Below are 16,093 nucleotides of genomic sequence, written 5' to 3' on the forward strand. Positions count from 1 at the left end.
ACACCATTTCGAGCATTCTCTTGGACAATGAACGGCTGGCAGTTCTGAGGAATAATTTTTCAAAAAAACGCAATCTTTATTACTTCCAAGCTACTGCTGTATAGGGCCTAGGTTTATGGGTTTGCTTATTTGAAATCCCCTTCGATAGTTCGTTACAGAATTGTGCTTATATAAAAATCTTTTTAAAATCAAAAACCAACTCTTCCTAGAGTGTTATTCGAAAAGTACTGTTAAGTACATGATAACTGTGTTTATATCATCAAGTGTCCATTATCAGAGAACTGACTAATCAACTGTGTAACTACATAATTAAGGACACTAGGCTAAAACAAGAATAAAAAGAAGGAATGACACAAAACCAGTAAAATGCAAACTATAATATAAACTGAAATGATAGCCGCAGCTTGGTCCTTTAAATCACGCATGTCTATTATCCTGTATAGGCAAAAACTATTCCGCATAGGCGCATACGCCGTCCATGCCGCTAACGCTCTCAAGATACGGGAGGATTCTGAGGGAGAACAGGACCGTAATAATGGACGATAAAGCCCGGTTGCCCCGGCACCATAATCCCATCGGCAGTACTAGTTAACGGATACGCAATCATAACATTGTTATGGTGAGGACCTGCAAAATGGCAGTGCTTAATCTTGACCCTAGACACAGTAACCAGGACCAAAATCCACAAAATATGCTAACCGAAATTATGACTAAAACTGTTGTAAACGACAACATTTCCATCATTCGCCATATTGTTCTGGCCGGGATTGTTGTAAACGGCAACGCTTCCGTCATTCACCATGTTCTGGCCGAGATGGTTGGGAATGGGAATACCTCCTTCGTTCACCTACAAATAATGGGAATTTTTAAGAGATGTTGCTTGTGCGAAGGCCGGATGCAATCAACGACAAATTAACAATGTTGATGGACAAAGGCGTACGTAAGGGCTCGGGAAATTTGCAAATCCTTGGGGGACGGTCGGGACGAACTGCGGTTGAGCATACATCGGCAATCTGTAATCAAATGATTAACTGTCATTCCATAAAAATAACAATTTGATAACGAAGGGCAATGTTTTTCTGCTACCGTTCAGAAGCCACCATATTCACGCTGTTAGGAACCGGTGGATTCCATTGTGGTGGACGATTCGGATACTGCATCCTGGAAAGCGGAAATCGTGAGGGTGCCGGAAAAACAGGCGCAGCACAGCGGACACTGAAATCTCTTCCTGGACCGGGATGTTTGTAACGATTCTGGTCATGATAACCCGGACGAGCATCATAATAATTCCGGTTTCGGAATTCTGAAAAATTCCAAATATTATCGGTAAATCTACTGTGCAAAATCCGATAATATCAGCAAGAATAATACACTGTACCAAGCCGCCCTCGATGAGAAAATGGGACAGCATTAACCCGGGCTCTGAAAGCATCCGGAGCCGAACTTTTTTTCGCATACGGGTCACGCGTATACTCTTCCTCCACCTCTTTGTACTTCAGCTGCGCCTTTGTGAACTTCCTGTAGCAAAATAATTAGGTGTTCAAATTTCAGCAATTAACAATAGTAACCTAATATTGCATGCAGAAATATTGGTTACTGCTGGTAAAACGGTAGCAGTAAGCTGGCTGTTATAGCATTTACCGCAGCACTAACTAACAGCTGCAAACATATTCGAATCGATCAAAATTCTTACTCTGTTTCTCCAATCTCCACCACATAAACGAAATAACCTGTAACCGTCTGGCTGTCCACCTGGTCTCTGTCTATTTTCTGGACCACTCCCCATTCCTTGCCCCAGTTATCGTGACGGTCGGGCGTGCGATTTATCTGCAGTGAGGACACAACAAATCAACACCGGCTTTTTTGGAGAATTAACCTTGTTGAATACCCAGCACAGCGAGCCAGGGATCAAAGCACCCTTCTCTTCACAAGCCCTTTCCTGTTCCTGCTTCATTGTGCCTAAAAGCAACCAACAAACGTTTTAACACAAGCTGAAAACAGTGCGTTTCAACTGAAAGTCAAATCGACTACGAACTCACGCTTTCGATCTTCGATCCAAACATCAAAATCAACGTTGCGATAAATATGCGGCTTGAACGATTTTGCAATCTTGTACGGAAATGGCGGCCCTTTTTCCCGAAAAGTGCTGTACAAGACTGCCTGATAACAATCAACGGGAGCACATCAACAGGCAACAACGAAACCGATAACTTTGCAACAAATCGGTTTTAAACAACTGTTAACAAGAAAAACTAAATGGAAACAAATCTGCGCACCTCCAGATCTTCATTTGACAATTCGCTGCGCCCGTCGGACGGAGATCTGTTAGAAATCAGTTACAATACTGTACTGAAAAACTCGTAGGTCAAAAAGAACGTACTGACCGCTTAAATCCTTCATGGTTCTGCGGCTCTTTTAGCATGTGATTGGTCAGAATGTCCACTGCCTTTCCCAGTTTGAACACCGTGCAGTACTGGATATCGTAGACAATAGCTAAACAACACTTTTGATGGTTATCAGCTCTGGCAAATGGCCCAATCAAATGTTTTAAATGTATCCTTCGCTTCACCTTGAGCGATTCCCGCCTTTGTTAGCTCCTCCTTTTGTAAAACGCTATCATAATGGTTGTCGCCGTACATACACAGAGTAACCTACCGGAAACAAACTATTTGAGTTGGAAGTTAATTCTTTAATACCGACACTGGGATGGAGAAAGCACAATTACACCAAGCACATGTTGCCCAATGGTTATAATAAAAATTATTACTGCCTGGTAAAATAAGCTGATACAAACCGGAAAAAACAGACACTCACATGCTTGTCAAAACCCTGGTTGGTTTTGTTCTCTGGTTCCTTCTGGCTATGATGGTAGACAATGAAATCCCGCCTGTTAACAATGATGACAGCACTAATTTGACCTTTCGCTGTTTCTCGAGGTCTGTTACGTTCAAACAGAGAAAACTGACTAATTCTTGTGCAAGAAAGCGAAAAACTGGTGAAAATGTACTGGTCAAAATTAAATTCTTGTCAATATTCTGAAGGCAAGCTAGCAGTAAATAACAGTTACAACGCCAATAGTAGAAAGAAGCTGCATAGTATTACGTAACCGGCTTCCGATTCGTGAAAACACCATGGCTGATTATTCGTAACGACGTTATTGGAAATACGAGCTTCTTTTTGAACAAGTCCATCGATACATCAATGCAAAAAGATTTTTATAGTATTAAGTTCAACAGGGCTGACCGCATTATTGTGCGTATTGTACATTATCACTTTTTACTTACTTGTACAAGATGGACATGGCCAACATTTCCGGATGATTCGCAGCTGTCTGCAAAAACGATACATTTCTAAAGCCGCTGCATGTTTATATCAACAATGAGCGTCAGATTCAGTAGTTCGGCTGATAACGCTTATCTGCCACATTAAAATTAGATACAAAAAACATGCGCGGGGATGTCTCGTCTACAAAAAAACGAACCGAAATATTTTGACTGTATTAAGTGGATGTATCCTTCTACCAAAACAGAAACAATCCGCTGCTGATTTTATAGTTTTACGTCGATGTCATTTCTCAGCAGTCAGTATACAGTGACATTTGGGTGAAATAAAATCATATAAAATCCAAGTTTTGCTAGCACCAACGACTGCAAAAGTTATTACGGTACATTTTTCTATTTAATTTTCACTTATACAACGGCACAGCATTAAAATAACATACGTATACTGCATTAGTTACTGTGTACTGAATACGCCTGCACTAAACCAGTTATCAATTACACATCTACGAGTACGTTTGCATTGAAGTGTCAACAAACCTCTTCCGACTGCAATTTCTCCAGATATTGCGCCCATGTTTCATTCTTGGGGATCAACTGAAATTGATGTAATATGGTTACTCAAAACACCTTTATAATGAAACCATACGTTGCAACGATCCCGAACATTCTCGTTAGGTAAAAATGGGCAAGATCCCAAAGACGTCATCGAATAAACTACTAATTCGTTGATTACCTTTGAAAATATCGGAGAGTTCATTTTCATGAACCTGATGCAGGCTTTTCGCACCATTGCGAAATGAACCTGATTCTGGAATACCTGATTAAAAGGCAACGAGCTAGTTAGACCGAACAGCGTATTTTCATATCACTTATACAAAGCAATGCAATAAGTATACGGTAATCCATGTGTAACACTGTAACAGGATTTGTTAAAATTTATATATCTTGATAACTTCTTCCATAATTAACCAGTAATTATACGGTATCTACTCGTGCAGATCGACACTACACCGCCTATACGTCATGCTTGTAAAGGCGTTGACAACTGGTGCCCAAATTTCCCAAGCTTGTCTTACTTGCTCGGAGACGACCCGGAACAGACAAGAGGCATCTTTAGGGATTCGTTTTCGATACCTGCAAGTTTTCCCAGTCATATTAAAAAGCTACAATTCAATAAAATGTATTTCATTTTCCTTATCCCGATGTAAAACAGTCATCAAAATCTAAATAGTAAATATACTTAGAAAAAGTGACAAATTTAATACGCACCATCCTGCGCTATCCAGCACGTAATCAATCTTCTCCCTTGGCTGACGATGCTTCTTAATCAATGAGCTGCGGGAAGCATAACCCTCGTACCGGTGAGCGGGATATTTATTCCCAAAACGTCCAGACATGATGTCAAAACGGCGATACAATAGTTAAAAAATACGAAAGTATTTCTTCCTTTGCTGCAGTATTCCACGAGTCGTGAGTCGATACTGAGAGGCAAATTACCGCAAACAGTAACAAATCACGCCATCCTCAAATTTCTGCTGATTCTAAGTCTTACAGTGCAGTACCATACAATAATTTTTAATAACCGTAACTCAAACTGATAAATCCGCTGATTGGACTTGCTAGTAGCTGCAACCGACACAATGCACAAAGTGGACGTGCAATCAGCAGTTCCGCACTATGTCGACGTGCTATTAAATTTTAAACTCGCAGTGCAAAACGTGCTGTCCAACTGTCCATTGGAAGTTCTTAAAATGCTTCATGCTGCTCTGTTACGTCAGTTACTTATTGTTCAAAATTCGTACAGGATCCAACGGACGCCATGATGATTCTTTGATATCAGCCAATAAGAGCTAACCTGATGGTGAGAGCCGGTCATGCATTGTGATGGTGATTCACAGAATTAGTACTACCGAGGTGCTCGGTTTCTCACGCTACCGCAGCGGCAGCGTACCGACTCAGTGTAAAATTCCACTTATCGTTTTGTTCTTCAACAGTTATCTTAGTTTAGTATCAACATTCTACTTTACCGATAGCACAAAAGGCAAGCCTTCCTTGCGCCGTACCTGCAAAACCTTAATCGTTACAAAAAAATTTACAGAATGAGGTAACCTTTAGCGATTCTTGTGCAAAATGTGCAATAGACGTTTTGCGTGATGTCAAACTGCCAAATGCAAGACAGCAGAAGAAAAAACGGAAATCCGGTAGAAATTTTGTGAAAATTTCGTGAAATCAATGTTAGAAGTTCCACATCACAATTTGGCATTTAGAACTTTCAATTTCATTTTAGCATTTCAGAACTTGTTACGAAGCTGGTTTTGGTTCAGACTCGTCTTCATAACAATCATGACCTTTTACAGCAAAGTTTCACCTATCAATAACCTTTGGTGCACGAAATGCATCTGAAGATTTATTTCATTTTAAGTCGCCATATCTTGCATTCAGCAACCAGATGTGAGCTAGTCCAAACGGTTTTCATGCTAATTGTAACATGAAAGCGATGCTCGATCACGAAGAACAGAACGGATACACGGTTCTCCCCGTCAAGAGTTTATCCGTGGGAACGTAACAGTCAGTAACTGTGGAAATGGAGAGTGACAGTGTCTTTAAAAATGTGAAACATAACTTAAGCTATGTCAGCCGGCATTCCTGCTAAACTGGAGCCCCGGGGAACATCTCACACGTCCGATCGTCGTCCAGATGGGTGCATAACCTTCGCCTGGACACGCTGTATGTGCCTGGCCTGGGACGTGTCCTGACTTGTGATCATGAGCGGATGTTGTTGCCATGTCTCACCTGAAATCTACGTCAGTTACTGCGAGCCGGGAGCTGCTGCCGCGCAGGATAAAATTTACTCCTATTAATTTTGATCGATAGATACCAGAATATCTTCCCTCCTCTAGCTTTCGAAGCACTTGGGCCATGGGGAAAGCTAGCTACGCTCTTAGTGAAAGAAATCGGCAACGACTTCAACTACATACAGACTGTACTCTGTAGTTCTGTACGAGTATCTTACGGTTAATGCATTCCGGGCCGATAATATTACGGTCCAGAAAATGTTGGACCAGAAAGTTTACGGTGCAGAATATTTACGGAAATCTTGTGCGCATGAAAATAAAAATTTCGCGTTCTGTGGAGCTTAAATTTTGCTTTTTATTTCATAAAACGCGTATACGTATACATTACAGATAAAACAAAAACATGCAGTTAATCTCAGCAACAAAATTTTTTTAAAGGCTGCCGCTCCATCCACGTACTGTTCCGAGTACGGCTGCGGCGTTGCATCACTGAATTTCTAGCGCCTACCGCTGGCGGAGAAATTTGTGGTCGAGCGAGGTTCACCAGTACAGATAACATACTGTAGATTCGTGAATTCGGGGATCACTGCCGTAAGGGTTTTGTATGCAACGATGACCATCGTAATCTGGGAAAGAGGCGAACATGTATTGTAGACTGTCTTTTTCGTGTCCAGTACACGTTGATCTGTTGTGGATGACGTGCCGCGTGGTTCAAGCTTAGCGGGAATTGTTCTTTGTTCCAGATCTTTAAAAGCCACATCGCATCGCTCTGACCGGTCGAGTCTGACAACATCTGTCGAATATGTGAGAAATACCCGATTGCTGATGAAGTTCCGGAGTAACCGGCATCTTGTGTAATTAATAATGGTCTTCAGTATTACCCCTGCTTCGGTTGCCATAGCGCACACCAGTTGCCGGTATGGTCTGCAGCGTCTTTGACCCAGGGCGAAGCTAGCCGGACTGCAACGTAAAGCTAAGACCTTTGCGCTGTAACATGCTTAGGCCTCCTTGTGCTCGCTTAATCATGGCAGTGCCAAAATTCCGTTTCCGCTGCTCCTTTCTTAACTGCTCACTCCACTTCAGGTGGTTATCGACCTCAACGCCGAGGTACTGAACACACTTTGCGATGGCAACAAACGAACCACAGACGATGACTTGAGGATCCGGTTGCGTGTTTCGATAAAAACGGATATACATCGCTCGGCATTTTTTTCCTTTTACGTGCAACAGATTTTCTTCCATAACCTGACCGACTCGCGGTAGTTGCATCGTTCAGCTTTGCTGCAGCAACATGTATTGCGTAGATTACCGTTTCTCACATAAACGTTTTACCTTTTGCTTTTCCTTTTTCGACGGAAGCTAGTCGACTGTGCGGTGTGCAGGCCACTTTTCTGATCGAAGAAGAACAAAACTACCCCCAGATTATTCCACCCATAGAAATGTGCTGTATGATTGTATCTATTAATGAATCTCGCTTCTGTTTGTCGGTGTGTCACAACAATCGTACATCTACGGCCGGTTACAAGGAAGTCTGCATTAACCAGCTCAAAGAAACAATGTAATCGTAGTATTAACCAGAGAATAGTTCCACTACTTATCAGATTTGCAGATAAATGATAACGAGTATACTGTAATCGAAACTGGCTGTTTGCCTGGAAAAAAAGGATGCGTCTGGCCTGGAATGTGACATGCGTCGACACAATGGCCCTTTCCCATCTCCCGTTAACGTCGGTTACGGGAGGTTCTGCTGCTGTACAAGCAGAAGAAAAGAAGTCCCGACTGTATGCGTATCTGCAAGGGCGCTACATCTTTTCCCGATCGCCTTTGAGACGATGGGTCCCTGGGATGGGGCCCGGCGGCTATCCCCAATGTGAAAGAGTTGGGCAAAAAACTGCAGCTGCACACAAGAGAGCGTCGATCGCACGAATTTCTGCGTCAACGACTATCGCTGGAAATTCGGCGCGGAAATTCAGCATGTATCCTTGGTACGATGGACGGAGTGGATAGTTTAGATGAAATTTTGCTGTTGTGATTTGTGAATAGTATCACGTGTTATTTTTCTTCCACCTGATCTGTGCGTTGATTATTAATAAAATTACAGTATTCCCGCTTCCGGCCTACCTCCTGGACATATGGTTCAGATATAGGATAACACGCTGCGTTATAGCCTGCGAAAGCCGGCACGGATCGAGGTTGCAGGGGCAAAGAAAGTAATCGGACAGTCGACTACGCAAATGCGCTTGATGCATTTTCTTGACAGAATTTCTAGCTGCTAACCATAAGCTCCCCCTCCCCGAGACCAGTCCCGTACCTGTCTTTAAATTTCTACTCAAATCTGTTGATCTGCCTTATATATTTACATTAATATTAGCACAAAATTGTATTGTGAATGACCAGACTTAGAGTTCCTGTTGGGTTGTCCACTCTTGTACCGTATTGATACTAGGAATACGCTCTCCAAAACAAGCCATGCGTAATTAAATCTTGCACGACGTAAAATTTATTGTCACAATATTGTGTATGTCTCTTACAGCAGTGAGCGCACCCAATGCTCTACCTCATTACGCCTACCCAGAACAGCGCTGTTTTTAGCGTGAATAGACGTTCTTTAGCAAACATGGGCAGATGGGTTGTAAGTCTGTAACAACATGACGGTCAATTGTTTTACGCGCGGCAAAGCTTCATATGAGATTCCGAAAGCAAATTCTGATTCTACCAGGTCGACGACAGCTTCCCGTAAGGTCATACCCTGGCTCTTGTGTGCAGTGACAGCCCATGCCAAGCCTAGTGGAAATTGGGTTCGCACACAAGATGTGCCACTTCGGCTCCAGCACCGGCTAATTAGAATAATGGGGACCGCATTTATTCCGAGGCCATCAAATCTTGGTCCAGAGTACCCGGAAAATCTGACGAGAAGTGCAAATTAACGGCATATCGTCCGATGGTTTCGAGCCAGATGTATACCGCAATTCGATAATTATTCACCCACATCACCATGTATGACAATTTGGCATGCATGATAATCTAATATTCTCACCGAAATTTGTAAAAAATCATTCGAACTAAGGGATCGTTGCACTGAATGTTTGTGACTCTTATCTGCCCAAAAGCAGATTTGTAAGTTTTCCCAGAAACTGGACGCACTTAATCGGCTGATCGAATTTAATAACCTTATGTAAAAACACAGCCGGTACTTTGCGATTGCTTTATGCGGCTAGTTGTTGTTGTACTTACGGACTACAGATCGTATGCTGTGACAGTTAAAATAATGTTTCCTCTGTAATTTGGAAATGCCCTTTGTTATATTGAAGTCTGTAAACCTTAATCGCAGTTGAACAACTCGCTATCGATTCATGATTGGTAACCGATTATTCTTTATTCCACTTTAAATTCCACTCAAATCTACATGCTCACAGTGGAAAAAATACGACCCGCATTTTTTTATGGAAAACGATGCCATACTTTGGTGGCCACCTGCGGATGGACGGATGTAGAAAAATAATAAAAAGGAAGACGCGCATGAACCATACTCGTGTGAATTCTCCTGAAAGAAACTAAAGCGACCTTCGTACTCCCACAAACCAAAGTTATAGCACACTTGACGCTCCATGGCGCGAACCAGGCGAGGAAGAAAAGTTCATCCCGAACCAGGAAGTTGCTCGCGGGCGCTTTGCCAGCAAAAATAATGAAGCTGATTCCCTATTCCTGAAAACTATTTATTCTGTCAGTAAAATGGTTGTCGAATACTCCTGGCACGTTTTCGATGGATTACGGCGCGAACTAATAGCAAAATCTTAAAGTTTAATTTTGTATAAAGGGAATGCAGTTTCTGACTCTGCATCTAGGTGTATCAACAGTTGTCAAAAGCCAAAATTAATGTCGGGCATAGATTTAACATTGTCCTGTGTCATAGGATGTTGAAATCCTGGTTCACAAGTCAGCCGAATTCATGGTATGACTGAATGTTGTGCTTGTCTAAGAAAATACTGTATTTGAAAAACTAAATATTCCTGCACCGATTAAATATCAATTTCTCACAAACTGGACATGGCTGCATAACCCTCAGTACAATGCAGCCCGCATTCTGGTTTGTAAATGCCGTTCATTTAATTTAAAGCTTTTCCCAACCTCCATTCATCGCATTAAACACAACAGGTCATATACAATCGGCAAAAATTTGTTTACATTACAAAAATTGACAATGTCTTTTTCCACAATCATGTTCAAATCTCAGCATCTCGTTTAGCAATATTTCTGTTAATAATGCCAATGTTTTTCGATATAGTTCTCATCTTGCAGGGCGAAATTTCATCTGACCGTGGGACAGCGGCATTAATAAATTATAAATAGACTCCCTCAAAAATTCTTTCACGGGAGTCCATGTGAGACATCCTTTGCGGTATGCTTCCTCCTTGTTATCCAAGATACCCACGAAATGGGGGTCCTAAATTCACCCAAACCACATTTTATCGTTTATACATAAAAGCAAAGCATGTCAACCTTAATTTTTACTAACAAAAACTGGATTTACCAACAGCACCCACTCACTGGTTATAGGTATCGCATCAGCTTGCGCACGACTCACGAGTTCATCATTAAAGCCTATAAGTCTATAACTACGATCCTGCAGTACGAGACTTCGCTTATGATTAATTATTATAAATCGAAAACTCATATGCAGTTTGACGTACAAAAATTCCCAAACGTATTTTTCAGCGACCCACAAGTCAGCAAACGATGATACGAGCATAAAATAAACAATCATAGCAAGCCGAGCACGGATGAATACTGGCTTTAACTGGCTTAATTAAGACTAGTGATATCTTTACCGTTAAAACAACACTAAACCACACCACCACAATTGTCATTTTAGCACTTTGTGAGAACAGAAGCATTTCGGTTTAAAAGGAACTAGATTATCACACAGTCCTTTACAGGCGCGGTTTAAAATTCGATGCAGAATTACTTTTAACTTTACAGAGTCTTGAACACTACGCACACCATGGATGCTTTAGTTTAACCATATTTGGTCTATCATTACAGTAATTAATTTGGTAATTATGCGCAAGTCCATTATTATATTAATTTGGTAATTATGCGCAAGTCCAGTCTTCGACTGAGCGCAACAAGCTAGCCGGACTACAACGTAAAGCTCTGAAAACCATCACTGATTACAAGATGCCGGTTACTCCGGAACTGTATCAGAAGTTGGGTATCCCTCACATATTCGACCGATGGCGTCAGAGCAATGCGGTGTGGCTGTACAAGATCTGGAACAAGAGTCAGTTTTCGCTTCCCGCTTACCTCCTGGACATGATCAAAGTGAAAGACAACACCATGCACTACAATTTACGAAAACCGGCAAGAGTCGACGCTGCACGGGCAAGGAGAGTTATTGGAGAGGCGACTATGGAATTTCGATTAAAGCGTCTGCTTGATAAAATTATTGCTGTTAACCCTAAAATTCTTGATGCAAGTTCTGTACCTGCCTTTAAATTCCTACTCAAATCTGTCGATCTGTCTTAAATACTTACATTAGCGCTCAAATGTTTTTTGTTCGACCAGACTTGAAGTCCCTTTGGGGTTGTCTGCTCTTGTGCCGTAATAATAATAATAATAATATATCCATCTGTTCCAGGGTTTCGGCACTTGCACTTCCACATGATAGTCACTCAACTCGGATTGGTTCTAACTTTCATGTATTTAACGGTCGGGATATCGTCAAAACGGTCATCAGAACTTTTTAATGCAACAGGTTTAGGCAGTGCAAAAACTAATAAGCCCGTGGTACTGTAACAAATCTGCCCATGCTACCCTATGATATATATACATGGTAACAGGCTGTGGAGTTACCATTGGGCTTACAGAATTACAGTTAGCGGCATCAGGTGACAAAAACTAATCAGTCTAGTAACCTTCTCGGCTTCCCCGCATTAAGGGCATTCTGTTGCCTTTTAAAACAGCAAATTTGGAAGTAGAACCTGTGATCACTGGGTTAGATAGCGGCGGTTAGATAGCTGGGTTCACTGGGAGAGCGGCCGAAATCCTGGCACAGATAATATTCATGTAACTACCACCGCAGCCCGCACGAGTAGGAAAGTAAAGATAATCATATTAACCCGTTCCCGTCCATCCCTGTCAAATGGCAGGGTGACGGACTTTTTCTGTAGCAATCCACAATGTATTAAGATCGCTTTCAGCAATTTTATTTCACAGCAGGGATGTTAGTGGTCGTTATAAAAAATTCTGTCATCAGATGAAGCACGTCTGGGGCACACGACCACTGGTCAAAGATGAGCAACATGACACTTTTGAGGTTCGCGGAGGTCTTGCTGCCTCTGCAGCCGTCCCAGCACCCAATAATTTACAAATAATTCACCCAAGCTGATTCTGTGGCACACATTCCAGAAGTGGCAAACGGTTTGAAAAATTAGTGGACAGTGGACAAATAGGGTCATTAGAAAATTCCCTGCCATGTTTGACAGGGATGGGCATGATGTTACCTAAACAATAAAACTATAAAATCTATATAAAATCTCAGATACTTGATAAAAAGCCGCACAAGGAATTAAAAAATCGACCAAAAAGAATAATACAATGCTTAGTGTTTTAATGGTTATTTTAAAGTGACCAGTGGTCAGTAAAATAAAAAAATTAAAAAAATCCTTACTTTTTATGGGAAAATTTGGGCAATTATTTTTAATAAACAGTAAACCGTAAGTACAAATACACATCGCTACACGGATGATGTTTGCTGTTCGGGTTCATCATAATTCAGACGATTGTTCTATAAAACCGTAAATATGGACAAGAAATCAATGCTTTATACACTTGACCAAGTTCGGGGCATGATGTAATGGTAAGATTTGAATGAATGGGAACGCAAATTATGTAAAGCTGAAGTGAAACAGCACCTTTTCTAATCTCGTGCACGTTCCGACGCTTTGCAGCTTCGGTGAGTTGCTGAGCTAAAACTGTAGATAGCGGAAATGACCATGCCGGTAGAGCCGGTGCCGATATGCCATACCGCGTATACTGTAAGTATGCAATGGAAGTAGTTGTCGCTGTAGTTTTCGGCTTGGACAACTTCTGGACTGCTTAGACATTTTCTAGTTGTACCCTTTAATCACTAAAATGTTCACCAAAAGAAAACTCAAAATATAAAGCGACAGTAACATCGTTACGTATTGCAGTCTGCAGTACAACCAACATGCAGTATAGCGGCGACATAAGCGACAAACACCGCATATTTAGTTATAATGATGCGTTCTGTTGTTTTTGTTTGACCTAGCGTGATTTTATCATGTGCGTTATGTAGACAAAGTGGATTTTCCGTCTTTGAGAGGCTACGGCTGCTCACAAATGCATTTTTTGCAATTTTATTAATTGTTGACCACTGGTCATTTTGATGACCATAACAGTATCTGGCGAATGTAGAGCTTTTCAAAGCGCTTCGTTTAAGTGGTCGTGCTCTTCAGTGCTAACACCCCATCATTTCCTATAAATTCCGGCGGCTCACCTGCCAAATGGCAGGATGCCCATCCCTGTCAGTTTGGCAGGCTATCGCCTAGCTTGACCTATGGTCACGAAAATTCCCAAAAAATTAATTTTTCTTAATTGAATTATTTCATTAAGAACCACCAATTTTCAGATTGATATTCATACTCCTTCTGGTAGCTGACTTTGGTGGGTTAAGAAATTACAAAAGTGTATTGATTTTTGCAATGTTCCGGAATTTACGTAATGTTCCCATTCTCTTAACTGTTCGTGCTTTGCGTTATTATAACTGTAATTGCTGTAACTGAAACCGCAACTGTGCAAAATGAAGTATTCTAGTTCTAGAAACAACATTTGCAAGTCACTATCAATAAAAGCAGCACTACGAGTACAAGTACAAGTACATAAGGAAATTGCGACCTCACGGTTCGGAAAACAAAAAAGACTTCATTATAAAAAGTAAATGAAACCAAAACTCAAAATCATATGAATTCAAATTATTAACTAAAACAGGTACAATACATGTTACGTTCGTGCAAGCTATTAAGCCATGAATCAAAACCGAAAATATAACCATCATTTAAAAATAACTCAAACTACTGAAGCATCTATAAATCTTCGAAACGATATAGTACCGAGGATGGTATGATCTTTCCGCTTACATTTTATCAAGCCTCGAATTTTATCAAGCCATTTTATCAAGCCTATTTTATCAAGCATCATTAGCGCGAGACAACAAAACAGCTATACGAAGTATAATATGTTATTCAAGTTTCAAACCAAACGAATTAAATTGAAACTAAACGCAACTTACTAAAATTAGCAAATGATGTTCCTTGTCAACAAGGCAGATCCCGAGAACACACTTTCCATAGCAGTCTTGATCGCCTCCTAAAACGAACGTAACTTTCATAACGTCAGAATTAAAGATGTCCAAAAATGAAACACACGCACCACGAGAGCGATGGCAGTGAATAAATATAATAATACAGATTACACAGTGAAACAAACCCATAAATATCGGTGCTCCAGATTCCGCAAAATGTTTGTAAATAAGTGGAGTATGCTCCTCAAATTCTTTGGGACTTTTGATGAAATCAATCCGACACGAAACCTACGTATTTCCACACATGCTTAGTCTTACTAATTTCCATTTACCGTATCTGCAGATCAAAAATGACGATCCGGTTTTCCAAAAATTGTACTATAGTGACTACACCATTATCACAATAAACGTCAAATACAATTGTAGCAGCGAAAGTAAGACCAGTTATACACTGAACGGAAATTGCAAGCAAGCACGCAGCATGTTAATTAAACTGCCCACATGTTTCACCACTTACTACCAACACACATCGTACACGCGGTCCAAGATAAGAAATCCCTCGAACGTCCCAATCCATGGATTTTCGACATGATGGTTATCAAGAGCGGACTTCGAAATCCCAGTTTCCATTTCACTCAAAACCACGATCATTTCCCGTAAACTAAGCGGTGACGATTCAGGATCAATCCATGAAGACAATGTCTGCAGCACACGATATCCACAGCCCCAATTTCGATCGTCAAAGGAATCACACAAATAGTGGAAATATCGATAATCATCGCGAACCAACGAGACCGCCGAGCTTGCAGCTGGCGATGGGAAACCGACATGAATGTTGCGAATTAAACTGTAATTTGGCGAACAATCATATTCTTTTTCCACGGAAGCGTCGCACCGATTTGAATTTTCACGATTAGATTTCATGGGAACAACTGCACGAAATAATCAGGAAGAACATTAGGTCACTTAACACTGAGAACAAACAGTACCTTGAGCTTGATGAACTACGTATTACTAAATAATATTATGATAAGTCGTATTAATTTCACGAACAGAGAGTGGATCCTAAAGCGGAATGCCCAAACAAATGCGAGTTTGTCTGTTTGTACTTGCATATCTATAATTATAACAAGTATATAAATTATAATACATACTTGAAATAAATTGCATTTGTATAATAATGTGTACGAGTAGTGCGAATGCGAAGAGTCTCGTTGCTCCTACATACTGCTGTACTCTACTTGTACATGACACCAACGAAAAGATCCCGAGATCTTTTTTGGCACCGTTGCAAATAAATTAATGCTCGTATGATCGTATTATTTAACATTAAATTTAAAATTACATTCATAAGACCGTTAAGACGTAACATATTACCGAGTTACAGACACGCTTTAATTAAAAATAAGATGTAGTATGTACCTACTGCACATTTTCTCAGCTATTGTTACTATCCGCTCGAGAAAGAGAATTCTAATGATTAATCTAATTTTAAATATTTTTCAAGTATCACATTGTTCGAAGAACAGCGTTTATTTTTTATGATAGCCATAAAATAAATTAAAAAAAATAGACGCAAAAAGGGGACTACCGGGATTGAACCGGTGACCTCTCGATCTGCAGTCGAATGCTCTACCACTGAGCTAAATCCCCTGACCGACATTTATGATGATTTTGTTATTCAATTAAAGGCA

General features: G+C 40.8%; 2 protein-coding genes and 1 non-coding gene across 3 annotated transcripts; all 3 read right to left on the reverse strand.

Annotated features, from left to right (window-relative positions):
- Nucleotides 1–235: 235 nt before the first annotated feature.
- LOC129586308 (putative bifunctional UDP-N-acetylglucosamine transferase and deubiquitinase ALG13) lies at nucleotides 236–4,978 on the reverse strand. Its single transcript, XM_055479454.1, has 17 exons — nucleotides 4,551–4,978; nucleotides 4,358–4,415; nucleotides 4,015–4,098; nucleotides 3,819–3,875; nucleotides 3,285–3,331; nucleotides 2,815–2,887; nucleotides 2,570–2,651; nucleotides 2,385–2,493; nucleotides 2,277–2,322; nucleotides 2,040–2,160; nucleotides 1,889–1,959; nucleotides 1,694–1,827; nucleotides 1,379–1,518; nucleotides 1,087–1,303; nucleotides 941–1,013; nucleotides 700–847; nucleotides 236–627 (listed from the first exon to the last, which is right to left on the reverse strand). Exons 1-17 carry the CDS (start codon nucleotides 4,676–4,678, stop codon nucleotides 494–496), a joined length of 1,722 nt encoding a protein of 573 aa, XP_055335429.1. The 5' UTR covers nucleotides 4,679–4,978; the 3' UTR covers nucleotides 236–493.
- Nucleotides 4,979–10,171: 5,193 nt separating this feature from the next.
- On the reverse strand, nucleotides 10,172–15,621 carry LOC129586272 (ufm1-specific protease 1-like). Its single transcript, XM_055479389.1, has 5 exons — nucleotides 15,554–15,621; nucleotides 14,928–15,331; nucleotides 14,585–14,687; nucleotides 14,388–14,464; nucleotides 10,172–10,520 (listed from the first exon to the last, which is right to left on the reverse strand). The coding sequence occupies exons 1-5, from the start codon at nucleotides 15,567–15,569 to the stop codon at nucleotides 10,365–10,367; spliced, it is 756 nt and encodes a 251-aa protein (XP_055335364.1). The 5' UTR covers nucleotides 15,570–15,621; the 3' UTR covers nucleotides 10,172–10,364.
- A 359-nt stretch (nucleotides 15,622–15,980) lies between these two features.
- Nucleotides 15,981–16,052, reverse strand: Trnac-gca (transfer RNA cysteine (anticodon GCA)). Its single transcript has one exon. It is a non-coding gene; the product is annotated as a tRNA-Cys (tRNA).
- Nucleotides 16,053–16,093: the final 41 nt, after the last annotated feature.

The sequence above is a fragment of the Paramacrobiotus metropolitanus genome, unplaced genomic scaffold, assembly GCF_019649055.1.
Source record: "Paramacrobiotus metropolitanus isolate TYO unplaced genomic scaffold, Prichtersi_v1.0 Parri_scaffold0000020, whole genome shotgun sequence".
In the NCBI taxonomy this organism is placed as follows: domain Eukaryota; kingdom Metazoa; phylum Tardigrada; class Eutardigrada; order Parachela; family Macrobiotidae; genus Paramacrobiotus; species Paramacrobiotus metropolitanus.